Below are 17,432 nucleotides of genomic sequence, written 5' to 3' on the forward strand. Positions count from 1 at the left end.
CTAACCCCCAAATTCCACCAGATCCGTGTTCGGTCCGTGTCCGATCCACCACGGCAGCGTAGCTGATAGGCTTCACTGTAGTCTATGTGTGTACTTCCACTGGCTCCGCTGCGTTGCGTATCTACTCCGTTGCAGCTCCGGGAGTCTGGACCCCTCCGTAGCAGATACGCAAGGCTTCTATTTCTGCTGGGTGGGGGTTGACGGACGACGGAGCACGGAGCAAAACCGTTGCGGAGCCGTTCCGCAATGTACATGCAACCAGTGAGAACCTTCATCAACAACTTTAATTCTTCTTTTACTTCTGTTTCGCCACTTGCCGCATGTGGTTTCTTGCCAGAAGCCGGGTGGTTAGAAATTGACCCCTCGATTGACGTCTTCAACCTGTCATGTTTCACTGAGGGCAGACTGGAACGCTGCAGTGATTCACTGTTGTCTCTTGTGGTAAAATTGGTATTACGAGACAGAATGGCGCGAGGCTAACTGGTTAGCATGCAAACTTCACTTGACATCTCTGCAACACATCACATAGATGTCTTTGAAATAATGTCAGGAATGTTGTTTCTTCACATTCTGTTGATGATGTTCGTTCATTTTTTGAATGTTTTGACCTTAAATTCTTCCATGTGGCTCCTTCCAGTGGGTGTGACGGTGAGATTGAGAGTTTTGGATCGCAATAAAACAATGTTTTTATTCTGTTTTTCTTCCCCTTCCTCTCCACCCTCTCTCGCTCTCCTGTCCCGTTTCTATCTTTTCGTCCTACCTCCCCCTCTCTCCCTCCTTCCCTCCTCCCTCTCTGCTCAGTGGGAGCCAAGGTGTGGGTGTTAAACCTCTGAGGTCTGCTGGTTTGGTGGCCTTGGCTTTGAAGGGCTTGTGGGTTGCGGGTTCAGATCCCGGGCAGGCCTGACCGCTAACCCTGACTGGTGGAACCCATCTATCACCGTGGAAACAGTCAAAACGGCCAATCAGTGAGCCAGAATCTGAGTCAGCAGGAATCCAGAGAAAGGGACCAGTTTTTGTTTTTTTTATTCTTCCCTCTCAGACCGAGTTCACTTTTCTACTTTTCTGTCTTCATCAGTAATTAGTTTTAGCACTTCGTAGATGTGACGGAAAAATAACAAGACGTTAAAGTGATGATAAAAGAGGTGAAAAGTATCTGAAGTGTTGATTCATTCTTGGGTTAAACAAGGTTTAAACATTTTTGTTTAAATTTAGGCTGAGGTTTTGGTCAGTGTGTTATTTGTTTAACTAAAACACACAGCGGTCCGGACATTTTTCCGGCAACAAAATTAAAGCATTTATTGTATATTGATGCATTTCAGGGCTCGATGAAAAGATAATTGCTCATATTTAGATCTCATTCAATGTTTTCTTTTTACTGTTCCGTTTTTTCTCCTCTCTCCTTATAATTGCATGCCTTATCTAAATGTCTAAATGTCATTTCCCCCGAACAGCTGAACAGAATTTAAGATGAGAAACAGTTTAAAACGTTGAAAAAAAAACAAAAAAAAAAAACGTGGGAAAAGCAGAGCCGACAAGAGAAAACAGCAACCTAAATGAAAGACAACCAGCCTGTGTGAGAACAGACGAGGGCATTTTTTTAGGGACTTCAGGCTCTCTGTGGTCTCCAACGTCTATTTTTAAACCCGTGACAAAAGTACCCCGTGCTATTTGTGGCCGAGTGGCTCCAAAACGTTCTGTTATAATTCAGTCTATTTATCTTTCTGGCTCCCCTGGCTTTTCCTAAAACCTACATGCATGTCTAAACACGGGGTTTTATGAGCGCAGCGCTGATGTGGAAATCTCCTAAAATTAACCGGAATTTCAGCCCATTTTTATATATTTGTCTGTTGTTGGTTTGCGTCCGCGGCGTTGTCACTATAACAGGCACTGACGCCGCGTGGGAGTGAGTGTGTGTGTGCGTGTGTGTGTGGCGTGGTGACCCAGCATGACGCCGTAGTAAGCATCGCACACGGCTGCCAGCAGACAGAGAGAGAGAAGGAGTGTGGGAAAAAATGAAAGAAGAAGAAGAAGACAAAAAAAAAAGAGGCAAGGAGGAGGGAGGGAAAGTGATGGAGATGAAAATGTAGAGAGAGAGGAAGAAAGGGAAACATGAAAGAAATAAAGAAAGGGGGTGAAGCAAGAGACAAAAGAGAGTGAAGCCGAGTGCGAAGAAGAAAAATCTGTGTCCTAATCAGCAAAAATGTCCGACGCAGCAGGAGGCATTGTTCTCGCTGTAATTTGCATTTCAAGGCCTATTTTTAAATGATAAATTCTTGTTTCTCGACGGCGAAGCGCTGGAGTCTCACGGATAATTGCATTTCTTGTGGCCATCAGCTATAAATATTTCATTTTCTTCTTCTGAGAAATTATATAGTCTGAGTCTGAAACCGTGGAATCATATAATATTCAGAAACGCTGCTGCAATCGGTAACAAAGACGACTTTATCTGGAGCCAACCAGTGGAAAACCTTCTGGCTTCTTATGGCACGTATACCGGTTGCGGTGCGAACTGTACTGTAAATGCTGTAACGAGACGGCGACAGAGTAACACGGAGAGACAGAGGCAGTGACACAGAGACAGGGCGTCCATATTTTTTGGTCTTTTCTTGTTATTGTTTTTCTTCTTCCTTCAGTTTTCCCCGGCTCAGGTTTCCCCCTCACTACGTTTCCCAACATATCATTGGCCTCAGTGTGTGTGAGTGTGTGTGTGTCTGGAGCCATGAGATGGAGAGTGTGGTTAACCCACTGGTGTGACCAGGGACACAGGGGCACCTCGCTCGCTCGCTCTCTCTCTCTCTCTCTGTCTCTAAATGTCTCTCTCTCTTTTTCTGTCGAGTCCAAACTCCACTTAACTGACCCGACCCATTCTCTTGATTGTTTGTTTGTTTGTTTATCTCGTGACTGGTCATGATAAACCTCAGGTATTGTGAGCTGAACCAGAAACATTATACTGTTGATCGTTTCTTGTATCAGATCTTTGCTTTCTGATGAATCGCTGGATAATTTAACCTTTTCAGAAAATGCAATTAAAATATAATGATGATGATTGTTTTGAGCTGGATAATGGAGACGGGTCATCAAGGAGACGTCTCGTCTACATATATAAATGCCGGTAAGCTTAATACCAGCTCGTGGGGGTCACACAGTCTCTCTCCCTCCTGGTTTTCACTCTTTGGTTGGTTGCATTCAGCTGACATTGTACATCCAGCAAACACTGGTATAACAAATTTCCTTCACTCTTTCAAGTGGACATGCTGTTAGCTATCAACCATTAGCAGTTTGCGCTGAAGGTCTATCGTTTTGTGACTGTGTGCGTGACGTGCATCAGGTGTGTGTCTTCCAATCAGACACACCTGTTCCCTCACTTTGACAGCCTTTGCAGGTAGATTTTGTTTTTGCTGGAGGTGTATGGAATAGGAATATGGACGTTTAACCATGTTTTTTTCCCATTTATCTTGTTTTTTATTATTATTGTGACTTCTGGAATTTGATCCTTAGGTTTTTTTTCTACTTTGATTTGTTTTGTTGGCTTTTATCTAAACTGATTAAAACAGAAGTTGAATCAAATCCCATGTTTTTTTTTTTTGTTTGTTTTTTTACTGAAATTGTAATTACATTCAACCATTACCATCTCTGCCAGTCTGTAGCCAGTATATATCAGTCTCTGTGGCTGCTTGACCTGCTCAGTTAAACCTCGGGGCTTTTCTCATTTTGTGTTGTTGCCACCCCAAGACAAAAACAACATCTGGCAACACCCATCTGTCAAGTTACTAAAAGTAGGAGAATAGTTGCTAATATAAGCGACGATTCCCACAGGATGCCGCTTTTTTATCAAGTTATTCCAACACCTGCTGAGTCATCCTGCGTTTCGAGATGTCTCCAGCTGGTGCAGGGATTTACACCAGCAACTTTCCAAGTGCGAGCATCCTTTCCAAAGCCTAAAACCTCGACTGAACGTCCTAATCGTCACGTCTGCAGCCAGGAGAACCACCGGCCCAAACCGAACTGACTCCCAGGAGACCTCGAACTCTCAGCGGCTCCGAGGAGCTTCCAGGTTTACAGACAGTCAGGATCTGATGTGGATCTCTCAGGTCAAGCTGGAAATTAAAGAAATACTATGTATGCATAGTCTTCTTACTGGTCATTCTGTATTAATGTTGTTCTTTCTTTCTACACTTTCTGGGTTACGTAAATAAAACTGAACCAGAGTCATGAAAATGGAAACTAAACTCATATTTTAGCCACAACAACTCAAATTATCTCCAAATACACTGATTTGGTTTGTTGCTGCTTGAATCACGTTCAGCTGACGTAGTCGTCAGGCAGAAATCAGGACAAATCCCATATGTTATCTCCATGAAAGTTATGTGAATGATATTAATATTCATTTGCAAAAAAAATGAATTCACGCAGTAAAAAGTAGACTGAAGTAGAAATAGATGTGCTGCCTGCTGTAAAGTTTTATCACCTCCTTCCTTTTCTGCACAACACAACTCTAATGGTGTGTGTGTGTGTGTGAGTGTACTGTAGATGATGTATTTCCTGTTTTCCTCTGAGCTGTGATGTCTTCATAAGGTCACACACACACACACACACACACACACACACACACACACACACACACACACACACACACACACACACACACAGGAGGAGGAGGATGCAGTAGTAAGCAGCAGCAGTGACGTCAGGTTGATGTGTGATCAACAGCCGGATGAGAGGACGAGTCAGGGATAAGGTCAAGGTGTCCTCTCTCTCTCTCTCTCTCTCTCTCTCACACACACACACACACACACACACACACACTCAGAAGAAAAGCCAGAGGAAAAGAAGGAAGAGTGTTGAGTTCAGGGTATGTAGCTCGTAGTCCTGTCTCCTCGTTTTATGTGTTTTCTTGGTTTTGTGTCGTCTTTTGCTGTTTTCTTCTTGTGCTCGTTCCTCTGTGCTCCTCCCCACCTGTCCTGCATCTGCTTCGTTAGTCCTGCCCTGTTTCCACTGTTCTGTTTCCCTCCTCCCCGCCTGCCTTTCCCCTCGACACCTGATCTGTATCAGCTTCGTTAGCCCGGCTGTTCCCAGTGTTTTCCCCGAGTCCGTCAGCGCCTTTCTTGCTCCTCACATGTTTAGTTTGCATTAAGTCCAGTCTTTGTTGTGTTTGCCTGTTCTGTTCAGTTACCTGTCGCTGTTGTTAATTATGGACCATCAGGGCGGGACGTTGACTGAGACTTAAGATAAGTATTACATGAATAATGAAATGAAAGATGACCCACAGATGAAATGGCACAACCCTCATTAAAACAGTCTCAAACAGTCGGTGTCACGGAGCTGTAACACCACCACCATCCCCTTTACCTCCTGACAGCTGAGGTCAGCTCAAACATGTCATGCGATATGTTTTGAACAAATCCATGATTTGCAGAAACATAAAATGCCAACATCTGATCCTCAGGACTGGGATTTTTCCCTCTTTATGTTTAAGTTTCAGAGAGGTCTGTTGTACGAGCCAGCGGCCTCTTGACCTCTCCGGTCCTGTCACATTTGTTTTACTACACTCTTGTTTCGGCTAAACAAACAAAAAAAAAAAAACAGCAGAAAACTTCAAATCATCCAGAGAGTAAACAGAAGAGACAAAGAGGAACTGTACGAGCTGACAGGAAGGAATTTGTTTGTTTGCAGAATTATTCTGGTGTCTGGTGTTTTCTTTCATCATGTATGTTTTGTTCTGGTGTGTACTGGAGTCGGAGCGTACAGTCAGTTTGGCTTTCTTTGGTTCAGCAGTGAACCTGAACCCAGAAACCTGGAAAAGCCTCCGAGAGCCTCTTGGAGCGGTTCTGATGTTGTGTTTATGGGACGAGTCGTGGTTCTGGATGTGTGGTCTGCTGCTTCTTCTGGCCTCAGACGAGCAGCAATAAAAACTTGGATCTCTTCTAGAAGCTGTTATGGCTGTGACAGTGATTCAGCAGAAACCAAAACCAGAACCGAACAGCAGCTGCGTACAGATATTCATCAGGTGTTGAATACGGAAAGGATTCTCTGCTCGCTTAAATATAAATATAAATAGCAGCGGGTGTCTTGAAACATGTGCTCCTGTTCATGTTACTTTGCCCACAACTAACTTTAAATCTGCAGATAATAACAAATCCAGTCCAGTTTTATTGAACTGTTTGAACAGTCAAGTCATAATGTTTTTTGATGATAAGTTGGGCAACAAAAACAGGTATTTTAAGCTAAAACATGAACATGAACCAAATGATTTTGTACCTTTAACCTAAGCAGACCATCAGCACAGTGTTGTTAGAGCATTAAATAGAAAATGGAATCTATAAAGGAACTTAAAGTCCCAAATAACGAAACGTAAGTAGTTTCAGCTTTTCCGTGGTTTGCAGGAAACATACATTGCCGACATTATCCTGCTGATGGGATTCATTTATTTCAGCAGGAAGACAAGACACAAACACTGGTGACACGACATTTAGTCCGGGAGGTTAAATTGTGGCGTTCTCATTAAAGCTGCTGTAAGTGTTAAATAGCTCTACTGTATATTCCAAACTGTTTGCAGTCAGTCATTATATGATTTTTAGTTTGTTTTCAAGTTTGTTTCAGGGTGTGTTTCAGCGTTTTGGTACAGAACCTGTGAAAATATATGTGATCAAGTCGACATGAGACGTGCTGAGGACATTTGTGGCTAAAAGGAACGAGTGGAAACGCACCGGGACGCACCTGTTATCAATTACTCATTGATTGTCAGTGATGATAAAACCTGAGCAGCTGCCTCCTCTCAAACAGTTTCATTAATTTGGAAACTTTAGAGTGAAAAAATTATAGAGAATTCCTCAAAATGATGGATTTTGTTTTGTTACAATGTTCTCACAGCCTTACTTTTTAATTTTTTTGTTGTTTTTTTTTTATCAACAGTGAGCTGGAGAAATAGTTTGGGAGTCATGGGCTGGCTGGAGTACTTCACAGGTCCTGTGACAGGAGGGGTCCCATTATACACAAATCCTGCTGCAGACCTCATCTATGTGTATTTTGTTTTTGCACAGTACAGTAAGTCAAGATCCAAAATCATACACTATGATTTGTGAGTCATCATGTGCAATTAAGTCCAATTTCATGGTATGTGTCTCGAGCTAACGGCTCTGAGAGTGAGAATAACATCAACAGCAGCGGCTGCTTCTTCCAAGAACAACAAAAAGAAAATAGATAAAAGACCTGCTTGTCTGCAGAGTCCAGTCAGTCGCAGAGAGCAACAGTAAGAAAATAAAACATCCATTGAACTTTATTTTGAATCCAAGTGGGAGAAAAACACCAGACAAAGAGAGAGAAGCCCTTCAGTGTGAAGAGGCTTCAGATCTCCTCCATACTTCAGCACATTTTAACTTCTCAACACTAAGTGACTTAAACACTGTTTGGTTTGGAACGCGGGCAATAAGAAAATAAAGTCTAAGTAATTAAAGTGATTTCAACTAGTATTTTGCTCAGGTCTGGTCCCATCTGAAACGCAGGGTTAGAAGCCATAAGAGCTTCAAGAAAGATCCAGGTTTTTATTGCTACGTTGCTGAAGCCAAGAGATCCACCAGACCACAGTGTGACCTGCAGACGTTCTTTAAACTGTACAGTATGTGTGACTGCAGATGGACCGGCTCAGGTCACATATGGTTAAACACTTAAACATAAACGTTATAATACACAGAGTTTAATCTACTATGATGTATACAATAATAGTTTAGAAATACTTAAACAGATGTAAAGTCCAAATGTTCCATGCTTTCCTCATTCAGCTCCAATTAGCTTGAACACATACACACAGAGCGATTCTTTGTGCTAAATGCTAATCTCAGCATGCTAACATAATCGAAATGGCAATGCTTAAATGCTGATGTTTAGCAGGTATAATGTAAAAACATGCTAATAGTTGCTTATTAGCTTTAAACACAATTTACAGCTGAGCCTGTCATTAGTTTTCTGAGCTTGTTTTTACCAGATTGGTAATGATGGTCTCTGTGATGTTGATTCCCAGGAACCTAAAACTGTTCACCTGCTCCACCTCAGCTCCACTGATGTGTATCTTTGCCTCTTTTTTCTCAAAATCTACAATCAGCTCCTTGGTTTTGCTGATGATTGTAGATTTCCTCCCGATATGACATCCTAACAGGGTCTTAAATCTGGCCGATGATGGCGGTGTCGTCCACATACTTCACAACAGGTTTCTCTTAATGTCTGGGAGTGCAGTCATGTATTTATTTAAAAGGATCCCTGTTAGCTATGGGTATACGCTGTGAACAGCAGGAGGCCAAGCACGCAGCCCTGAGGGACTCCCATGTTCAAGCACTGAAATAGAGGAGGTGTGACTGCCAATCAAAACTGTCTGGGGTCTGTTAGTATCCAGCTGCAGAGAGTGGTCATAAAGCTCACAGTACGAGTTTGCCAATCAGTTTCATTGTGCGAGATTTAAAAATGTCATGGAAATCAAACCAGTTGTTGAGATATGTAAGTCTGGACCTGAGTGGAGAACCGGTCAGCTGACATTGCCTCTCCAGGAGCCACACTGCAGCCTGAGCAAAGTCAAATATTTGGCTTTAGATTAAAAAGGTCCTCTTCTTCTAACTTCTGAGGTAAGAAGGACTGGAGCTCACTGTAATCTGTATCAGATTAAAAATGACCTTTTCTGAATAACAGATAAATGTCATTTCAACTGTCTCTTTCTTTGCACACTCAGCATCTTCCAGTGTGACAACCCAATAATGACAGTGAGCAGCTCTTTAGTTTTCCATCCAAACCAACCAGAGCGTGATGACTGTGTTTGAGTCATCTGCAGCTGGACGGACAGAATGAACTCTGACAACACTGAGGCCTCCAGTTTATTTATATATATATTTCAAACCTTCGGTGACAGCAAACGATCTCAAAAGGCTTCAGAAAGGCTAAATAAGACATACAGTGATGTCCTGCTTGTCTCAGCTGAAATGTGAAAACAATGCTGGGATTGTTCAGTCACAAGTGTCAGAGGTCAGATATATTGTTGACACGGGGGTGTGAGAGGGCGAGCACAATAAAGAGAGAGGAGGAGAGGAAATGGAGAAAATGGTGGCGAGAGGAAAGATGTAGAGAGAGATTTGAGACCTCCTGTTCTCAGCTCTAAACATCCTGTCGGAGGGAAAATCCCCCCGGTGCTTTACAACAGGTGTTTACTTTGCTTCACACACAATGAAAAGTAATATCAAGCGAACACATGTGAACGTTTAACACGGTTTCCTCTTTTGTTGCATCGCGTTCCTGCCTACAGTGAACGATCACGGAAAAGAGAGTACGATGCACGTCCGATTTCCTGAAGCCGGACACATCAAAGCTCCACGAATCACTGATATGAACACAATCACTGCTCTGATGCATCCTGTGTGCTGCAGCATCAGACGCTCCCCGACACAACCTGAGACCTGAGACTGTCTGTACAAAGTTCCAAGACAAGGTGTTTCATTTATAACACAGACTTCCGATCAATTTTTAATCATAAGTCTGACTTCAGCAGAAAATAACGCATAAGTTATTTATAAAACCCTCATAAAACCCTTTACTCTAACCTGGAAATGATCTTATCTCTCAGCAAAGTCTCCTGTCAGACCTCACTGTAATTTACTGACTGCAAAATGCCTTATACTTTTTTTTACAGTTCACTACTGTAGTGTGCAATGCATTCTGGGTATTGTTTATGACATTTAAGGGAGCACTGTCTGTAGCGCTGCCAGTGAGTTATGCAAAAACACAAAAAAGGAAATCTAATTACAGTAAAATCACTGACCTGTTATTATACCTTAAAATTAAACTGCGGTTGCATCGTGCTGCTCCGGTTAAACGTCTGCGTTTATGCCTGAAGTGACCTTTAGGCGCGCTTTGTGTCCCACGTCCTTCACTGCAGCGGTGACACACTCCCAAGCTGAGTGTTTGGTTCTGTCTCGCTTCTTAGACCACGAATTATAAATGTTGCCTGCTTCAGTCTCCTCCACCATCGCTGCGATATCCTCTTCCAAAAAGTTGGATATTCACTTTTGCTTTATGGTTATTTCTGACTCATTTGTGCTGCATTATTCAGGGGAACTCACAAGGCAGGTGCTGTCAGTTTAAGTTGATTTGAGATTTATAGCTCACAGGTGTGTAGGTTGTTGCCTAAAGGAAAAGAAATGAGCACCTCTGAGCAGCTCATCAGACAGAGTTGATGTTTTGCAGGTACATTTTTAAGTGTGTCAGAGCTGTTTTTACTATCCGGCTCTTTCTTCCCAGTCGGTGTCTGTTTGGTACGAGCTGATGTGCAGGACGAGAGACAACTTCACCCAAAAAGCTGATGTGTGTTTAACAGTGTGAGGTTGTTTTTGTGTCACAGGCTGCTGTTTGTTTATTGGATTGTTGTGTGATTGCAAAGAAGTTGTCTGTCCAAGTGTGATTCACTGACTCGATCTGTGAGCCGAAGCATAAAAAACATCCTATTTAATTTAGTTATTTAACACAGCACCTCACTTCCACCAACAGATGGCACTGTCTCTGTGGGAGGGTGACTGATTGCCACAAATCTATTCATGCAAAGTATTTTTTATTGCGTGCATATATACTCTATATATATATTACACTCAAACAGGCAGATATAATTTGCTCCTTTCAACAAAATGAAGTTTTAAAGACAACAGAAGAAGATGCTCGACTCGTCCTGACAGCAGAAGAAACTCTAAACCAAAACCATCTCTTGATTTGCATCACTCACAGAACACAACACAAGACAAACAAACACATCCTTTGTTTCATATTAATCATAATGTAAAATAAACAATGTGTAGTTTTGAGAAAGGCTTTGGGCTTCTATTACTGATAAATCAAACGCAGCTGGAGCGTCTGAATAAACAAAACAAACTAAAAACATCGGAGCGAACACTGGACCTGATACAGCATTTCTGTAATAAGTCACAGTGAAGCTTAGACCTCATTGTGGTTTTGGCCTTGTGAAACAGCTCAGCGTCCACGTTAACCAGCGGATAGTGAACACACCACGGCACAGCAGTCGTCTACTAATGACAGCTGAAGCATGCGGTGCATCTGTGCCTGTGATTAAAGTATGAAAAGTGACTGTGTTTGACACCAAAATCATTAATTATTTCACTTTTTAAAGTTTTTGGTTGGGGTGCAATCACAGGCTACAACCAGCAGGTGGAAGCAGAGGAGCATCTGCACCAATCCAGCCAACTCTGACAGTCTGAGCACAGAAGTAAAAGGAATAGACAGGACACATCCTGATGCGCAGCAGCTGTATAATACTGTGTCTGTCTGCTTTTACACATCAGCTCCTCTGATTTGTCTTTTCTTTCTACATTCACTTCTAAATAAGACACCACAGTTGTCCTGTTGGAGGACTGAGACACGTTCTAGTGTCGGTGTCACCTGAGTTGAAATGACATCACTGTCCCTTTAATGCTACATGTGAATACCGTCCCCGTGTCACCGGGTGTCACAGCTGTTTGAGACTTTCTGAACTCGACAGGATATAAATTCTGTGGTAAATCGTGTATTTGGCTGTTTGTATCTGATAGCGCAGGAAGATTTTGAAACTCAGGATTGTCATGTTTTCATGGCACTTCTTGAGATCAACGAGGGAGCAGGGATGTATTTCACAGAGCAAACACAGGCAGTAATCAGCTCACACAATAGCGTGATTTTGTTTTGGAAAATGATGCTAATTTCCATCTCATGAAGTGAATGTGGATGGCTGCCAGTTAAAGAAGCGGGGTAACCTCAGCCGGCAGCCAGATGTGTTCACGCTGATGAACCAAGAATCTCGTCAGCTGATGAAAATCTGTTTCTTTGCTGTAATTTATGAAAACACTGTGTAACTTTTGCCACTGTGACTTTGCTGGTTATGCTTGAGTGATGCACGTGTTAGTCATGACACGCGTGTTGTGCTTTTGATTATTCAAATCAGGCTTCTACTCATCCTGTTTTTTACATCACAGGAGCGACGATGCTCTTTCTTGGAGCATAATCCAACTTTTTCACAGGTTAGGTTAGAAAAATAAAACATAATTGTGCTAAACTGAGACGATCCTAGTAAAACTACATCACTAGAAGTTCTTAACCGAATAGCTTAATAGGTCAGCGCCTCCTGAAAACAGAGATTTGGCTTCTTGTGATGCAATTTTTTTTATTTCTGTGTGATTTTTCTCTTTTAATCTCTTCACTCTCCTTAATCTGCACTCTTCTACTGAACTTCTTTGTGCCTCTCTCTGTGCAAAGTCCAGCCTGTGTTGCTGCCCTGCCAGCTTAGCTCCTAGCCTAGCCAAGTACCTTAGCCTCTATTCAACCTCAGCTGAAGCAACCTCGCTAGCTGTGTTACGATGGTTTGTTTTTACCTGACATCCACTAGATCTCACGGGGCGCTCCAGCTACAGGTGAGATAACAAGCCTGTCAGTGATAGCCCTAGCATGGCCTGGCTGGCAGGTAAAGCAGAGTTTATCCCCGTTCAGCTTGCAAGAGCAACAAACCCGATGTGAGGCTCGATTTGTCGTCACCTCTCCCCACTGCAAACTGTTGGTACTCCTGTCAGCCTTGCGAACCTCTTCTACCTGCACTGACGGGGTAAATCTGAAGGAGCATGTCCAAATATCCATATCGGCATCACTAACATAAGGACGAAGCTGTCAGAGATCACAAAAGAAAGTCGAGTCAGGACGTTTGAACGTGCCAGAAAGATGAGTGTGGATTGATTAATGGTTTCTGGTCACACAAACTGGGTGACGGATGACGAGACGTACAGCAGTATTACCTCACTGAACCCACAGACTCACTCGCTGTAGTGAGCAGCAGTGACTAGTTGGTACCCACAGTTAGTATTTCTAACAGCTGGTTCTGTTTCAGATCGTAGATAGAGGTATAAATGTTGCAGCAGCGGCTCTGATCGATCTGAAATGTGACTGTCTCTTCTATCTGCTCAGCCTCTGTGTCACAGACATTACCTCACCGATGTGCTGTGATGTCATCCCATCCCTCTCCCTCCCTGACGTCTTCTCTCTCCCTCACTCGATCTGACTGTCGTCTTTTTCTGGTTCGGTCTCATCTCACCTCTGCCTCTCCTTCCTCCGTCTCGCTCTCTGTCGTCTTTCAGTCCGTCTCTCTCTCTCTCTCTCTCTCTCCCAAATGGCCACAGTGCTGCTGCAGAAATAGCACACACACATTTAAAATACATGCCTGCAAGCCTGCACGAAGTATAATGATACAAAAATAGTATGCATGCACGTTGAAATTGACATTGATGCACTCACAGGACCGTGTGCAGCTCTCTTGAGTGAACATGACATGCGAGCATGAGGCAGCGTGAAGATGTTCGCTGTCAGGGAGACGTAAATTGATGCGAGCGGTGAGGGAATCATTTTCATTTCAACGCGACGAGTGTGAAGTGTTTCTTAATCAGACACAATTACTGTGTGAAAACACGCTGTATGTAAACCCTTTGTCACTTCACGTGTCACGCTGAGCTGCACAGGGTGTGTGTGGAGAAACAGCTCGTTACAGAAGAGGTGATTGTGATGGAGTGAAGGAGTTAGTGCTCTTACTTACATACGTATATCACTGATTTTCATTGGTATAAATTAAAGATGAATATCTTTGTTGTTACAGGTGTAAAGGCAGATTCACAGACTCTGTTACTTTCAGAGCTACATCAGCTCTCACACAATGAATACATTAGATCAGAGTTCAGATAAAGACATCAGCTGGATCAGAATCATGTCTAACAGAGTCATGATCATTAAAATGAGTTAAACTTTCTACATAATCTGCTTTACTTTAGTCTGCAGTCTGTATTTCGACATTTTTCATATGTTACTCTCCAGTACAGTAGTTGATGTCGCAGTTGTGCCATGATGTCATCACATCTCTGTGATGGTACTGGAAGAGCTTGTTCCTCAGCAGCCAGATTTCCATCATTGCTTACTTATTTATATATTTATATTATAGTCAATGTTTTCAGGTTGATAGGTGGTCCAGCTGAAACAGTCCCCAGCACAGACAGCTGAGAAATGAGCCACGAGCGAGTCGCTCCATGCATGAGCCCTTTGAAAACCGGCTCACTGACCAGAATGTCAACCAGGGTTGCCAGGTCTGTAGATGACATTACACCAAAATCCTGCCATACTGGCTCCAGATTAGCACGTGCGCAACTGGACATGGGACACATGAGGATTTACATTGACTTACATTAAATTCCTGGAGACTTACTGAAACCATAACCACTAGGAGCCTAACCTTAACAACTGAAACACAAATCGGCTTTTTCCCAGCAGCCAGTTGGACAATCAGTCTCCAGTTACGAGGTCTTAAGTTTGAAATTTGTCACTGACAGTAGCCTACGCATATGTAGCCTCAGGAAAACAGACTCCACCCGCCTCTCAATCCAAACTCTGCTGGTTAGTAAAGCAAACAAGATTAAAAAAACTAGCCAGCGACCCCGAGGAGAAACATGAAGAGTTTTCCTTTATTCCTCTTTTACTCTGCCGTCAACCTACAAGTCTAAAAGTCAAACAGGTAGATTGAAATGATTTCATGTATATATTGTGAGCGTATGATTAAAATAAAGCAAAGAAACATGCTCAGATTATAAGGTATTGAATTAAATACAGTAACCACTCATGTTGTCAAAGCAGCGAGGAAGAGGGAAGAGAAAGCAACAGGTGAGCTTGTGCCTCAGTGAATTCATCTACACACTCACAGGACTTTATCTGATTTACAATAATATACTGTTTCTAATTACAAGAAGTCATTTTAGGACGTAGGTGAAAGAGCCGTTCAGGGGAAACTGTTTTTAATCCCGGCTCACTAAACATTTATGGTGACACTGTAGATTCTTACAATACATCTGGCAATGAAAGCAAAGCTGCTCCACTTTAACGCTGTGTAAATGGTTCAGCAGGAGCACATCTGAGTTCAGCCTGGATTTATTTACAGTTGTGCTGCTTTTAACTGGCCAGCAGGTCAAACCTGATGTCACAGGATGTTTTTTTTCTTTGTGCTACTTCAGTCTGAACCGCAAGAAAAGAGAAACCTGCCGTTCTGAACTACCGACGCCTCTTTCAGCATCACCTCTCACTCTCTGCTGTCTGAGTCTTTGTTTGGCTGAATAAGTCTTTTCCGACGTTCAGCCGTATATCGCTCTCTTTCAGACAGCTGCATAGAGATTTTTACCTGGTGGTGAATTCAGATGTCTCCCCACCTGGGAGCGTAATCTCTCCGCCTCATTATGTTTTATTTGGCTGTTATTGTGTGTTACAGCTGATACGATTCACCGAAACGTCTTTTTTTTATGATTTGGTGTGGGTTATGAAAACATATTGAGCCAGAAATATAACCTGTCAAGCTTTTTTTTATGAAACTAATTTGAATTTTGACAAGCTGCTGTGGAAGACGTGTACACAGGAGCAATACTAGAATGAAGAAGCACTCAAAATATTGCTTTAGTGACAGTACATTTATTTTTATTTGTGCATTTTGATTTTAAAGTTGATTTTGATGGAGGTGAAGCTTAATTTCAGTATTTTGCTAATTCTTGTTGTTTATTTTACATTAAAAGGTCTCATATTATGAAAAACACATTTTCTCTGGTCTCTGCCTCGACACTGACCCTCGTAAAAGGATCAGTCCCAACCATACGGGACCCAGCAGCTGCACCCGAGCCACAGGTAAGTGTCGCCACGTGTTGATAGTATTTACAGTCGCCTATGAGTTTGATGACGTCAGCTTGAAATTGGCTAATTATTTAGCTCTGCTTCGGTCCGCTATGCAACGACGTTTGAAGCGAGTTTAATGTTAATAATATTACGAGGGAGCTTGGTTGTCACAGTGAAAAGTCTGGAGACATGTGCAGACTGGAGACAGAGACTATGCGGACAGTGTCCAAGAGTTTGGAGACTGTTGGAGACAAACACAGCTTTCGCTAGCTGTGTTAGCTGTTACCTGTTGCAGGTCAGTGGGGGATGGGAGCCGGGTGGTTGTGTTGAGAAGTCCTGCTGCAGCCGCAGAGTCTGTATTTTTCTGAGCCTCTCCGTCTGGGTCCGATTCTGGGTCAAACTGGTACGGTTGAACGACAGCTTCCCGGCGAGTCATAGCGATACATCCACCGTAAACATTAGCACATGCTACCGCTAGCGTCAGCGGCATCCTCTCCCTGAGAGGCGCGTGTAGCAGGACGGAGCTCATTAGCATTAAAGGTGCAGGCACAGAAACAGCCTGCTCTCAGTAGAGCTCACCTGAGCCACTTTCAGACAGCTGAAGTTCAGGACCAGGATGGGTTTGGGGCAATACATTTTGAATACAGTGTTGTTGGACCTCTGACAGCTGTGTGAAATTGATGAAAAACAGTATAATATGGGACCTTTAATGTATTTTATCAGATAATCACATGCTTTGTGTGTAACTATAGCCATTAGATGAAGTAAAAATGACAATACTTCCCTCTGAAAGGTACTGAAGTAGTTATCATGTAAGTAAAATCAAAATAGGGAAAGTAAAAGTCCCAAAAACTGCACAATTAAATAAAAGTACAACACTAAGGATCACATTTTATATTTTTGTCAAAACAATCCAATTGTCACAATAAATGTCGGCAATGTACGTTTTTGCAAAATCACTGGCATGTTGCAGCATTACATTTCTTTAGATTCACTTTTTTAATATTTCTTCTGGTGAATTTAAAGCTCTTATTGGTGACATTTAAACACTAAACATCTACAGAGCTTGTTTCGTCAGTGATGAGAAGGTTCACAGGAAAAAAATGGCTGAATTCTGCCAACTGCTGCCCTAATGTATGCAATGTTAATGTCAGCTAGCTGGCTTAAGCAACATCAGTGTATCTCAGGAGGTAGAGAGTAAGAGTAGTAATCTGAAAGTCGCTGGTTTGAATCTCCGGCCCCCCCCAGCTGCATGTCGATGTGTCCTTGAGCAAGATACTGAACCCCAAATTGCTCCTGATGAGCAGCTGGCACCTTGCATGGCATCAGTGTGTGAATGTGACAAGTGTTGTACAGTCTTAACATTTGCTCGCTAGTGTTAGCAACGATAATGCATTAAGCATTGGCATGTTAGCTAGTGCTAATCAGCAGCCACGGGGGCAGATGAATATAGTGGTGCAATGGATGGGCTGAATGTTCACACCTCTGAAACACCTGTTACGGTCGTCACAATAACAGCTGGGTGCGTCCCGACATCACGTCAGAAACATCTGGTTAACATCGACGCAAACACAGTTTCACACATACAGATGTTGAAATGCTGTCTCCAAACTGTGATCACTGGCTTCACAGACTAGTTAGGTCATTAACATGTAATGTGAAATTACATGTTTTGTTTGACTATAAATATGTTTCGTCGCCTATAACATGAACAAATGTTAAAGTATCCGTGGTTT

The 17,432-nt window shown here is 42.6% G+C and overlaps 1 protein-coding gene across 1 annotated transcript in view; it reads left to right on the plus strand.

Annotated features, from left to right (window-relative positions):
• The first annotated feature begins 5,089 nt into the window (after positions 1-5,089).
• The window catches only part of LOC311265842 (XK-related protein 7-like), a 113,611-nt gene continuing 101,268 nt past the window's right edge, over positions 5,090-17,432 (plus strand). The window contains exons 1-2 of the mRNA XM_084367878.1: positions 5,090-5,364; positions 6,913-7,044. Of these exons, the coding sequence (XP_084224004.1) occupies positions 6,939-7,044 (106 nt within the window). The 5' untranslated portion in view covers positions 5,090-5,364; positions 6,913-6,938. The remainder of the gene's footprint in view (positions 5,365-6,912; positions 7,045-17,432) is intronic.

Source organism: Pagrus pagrus (assembly GCF_965226575.1).
Source record: "Pagrus pagrus genome assembly, chromosome: 11".
Lineage (NCBI taxonomy): Eukaryota > Metazoa > Chordata > Actinopteri > Spariformes > Sparidae > Pagrus > Pagrus pagrus.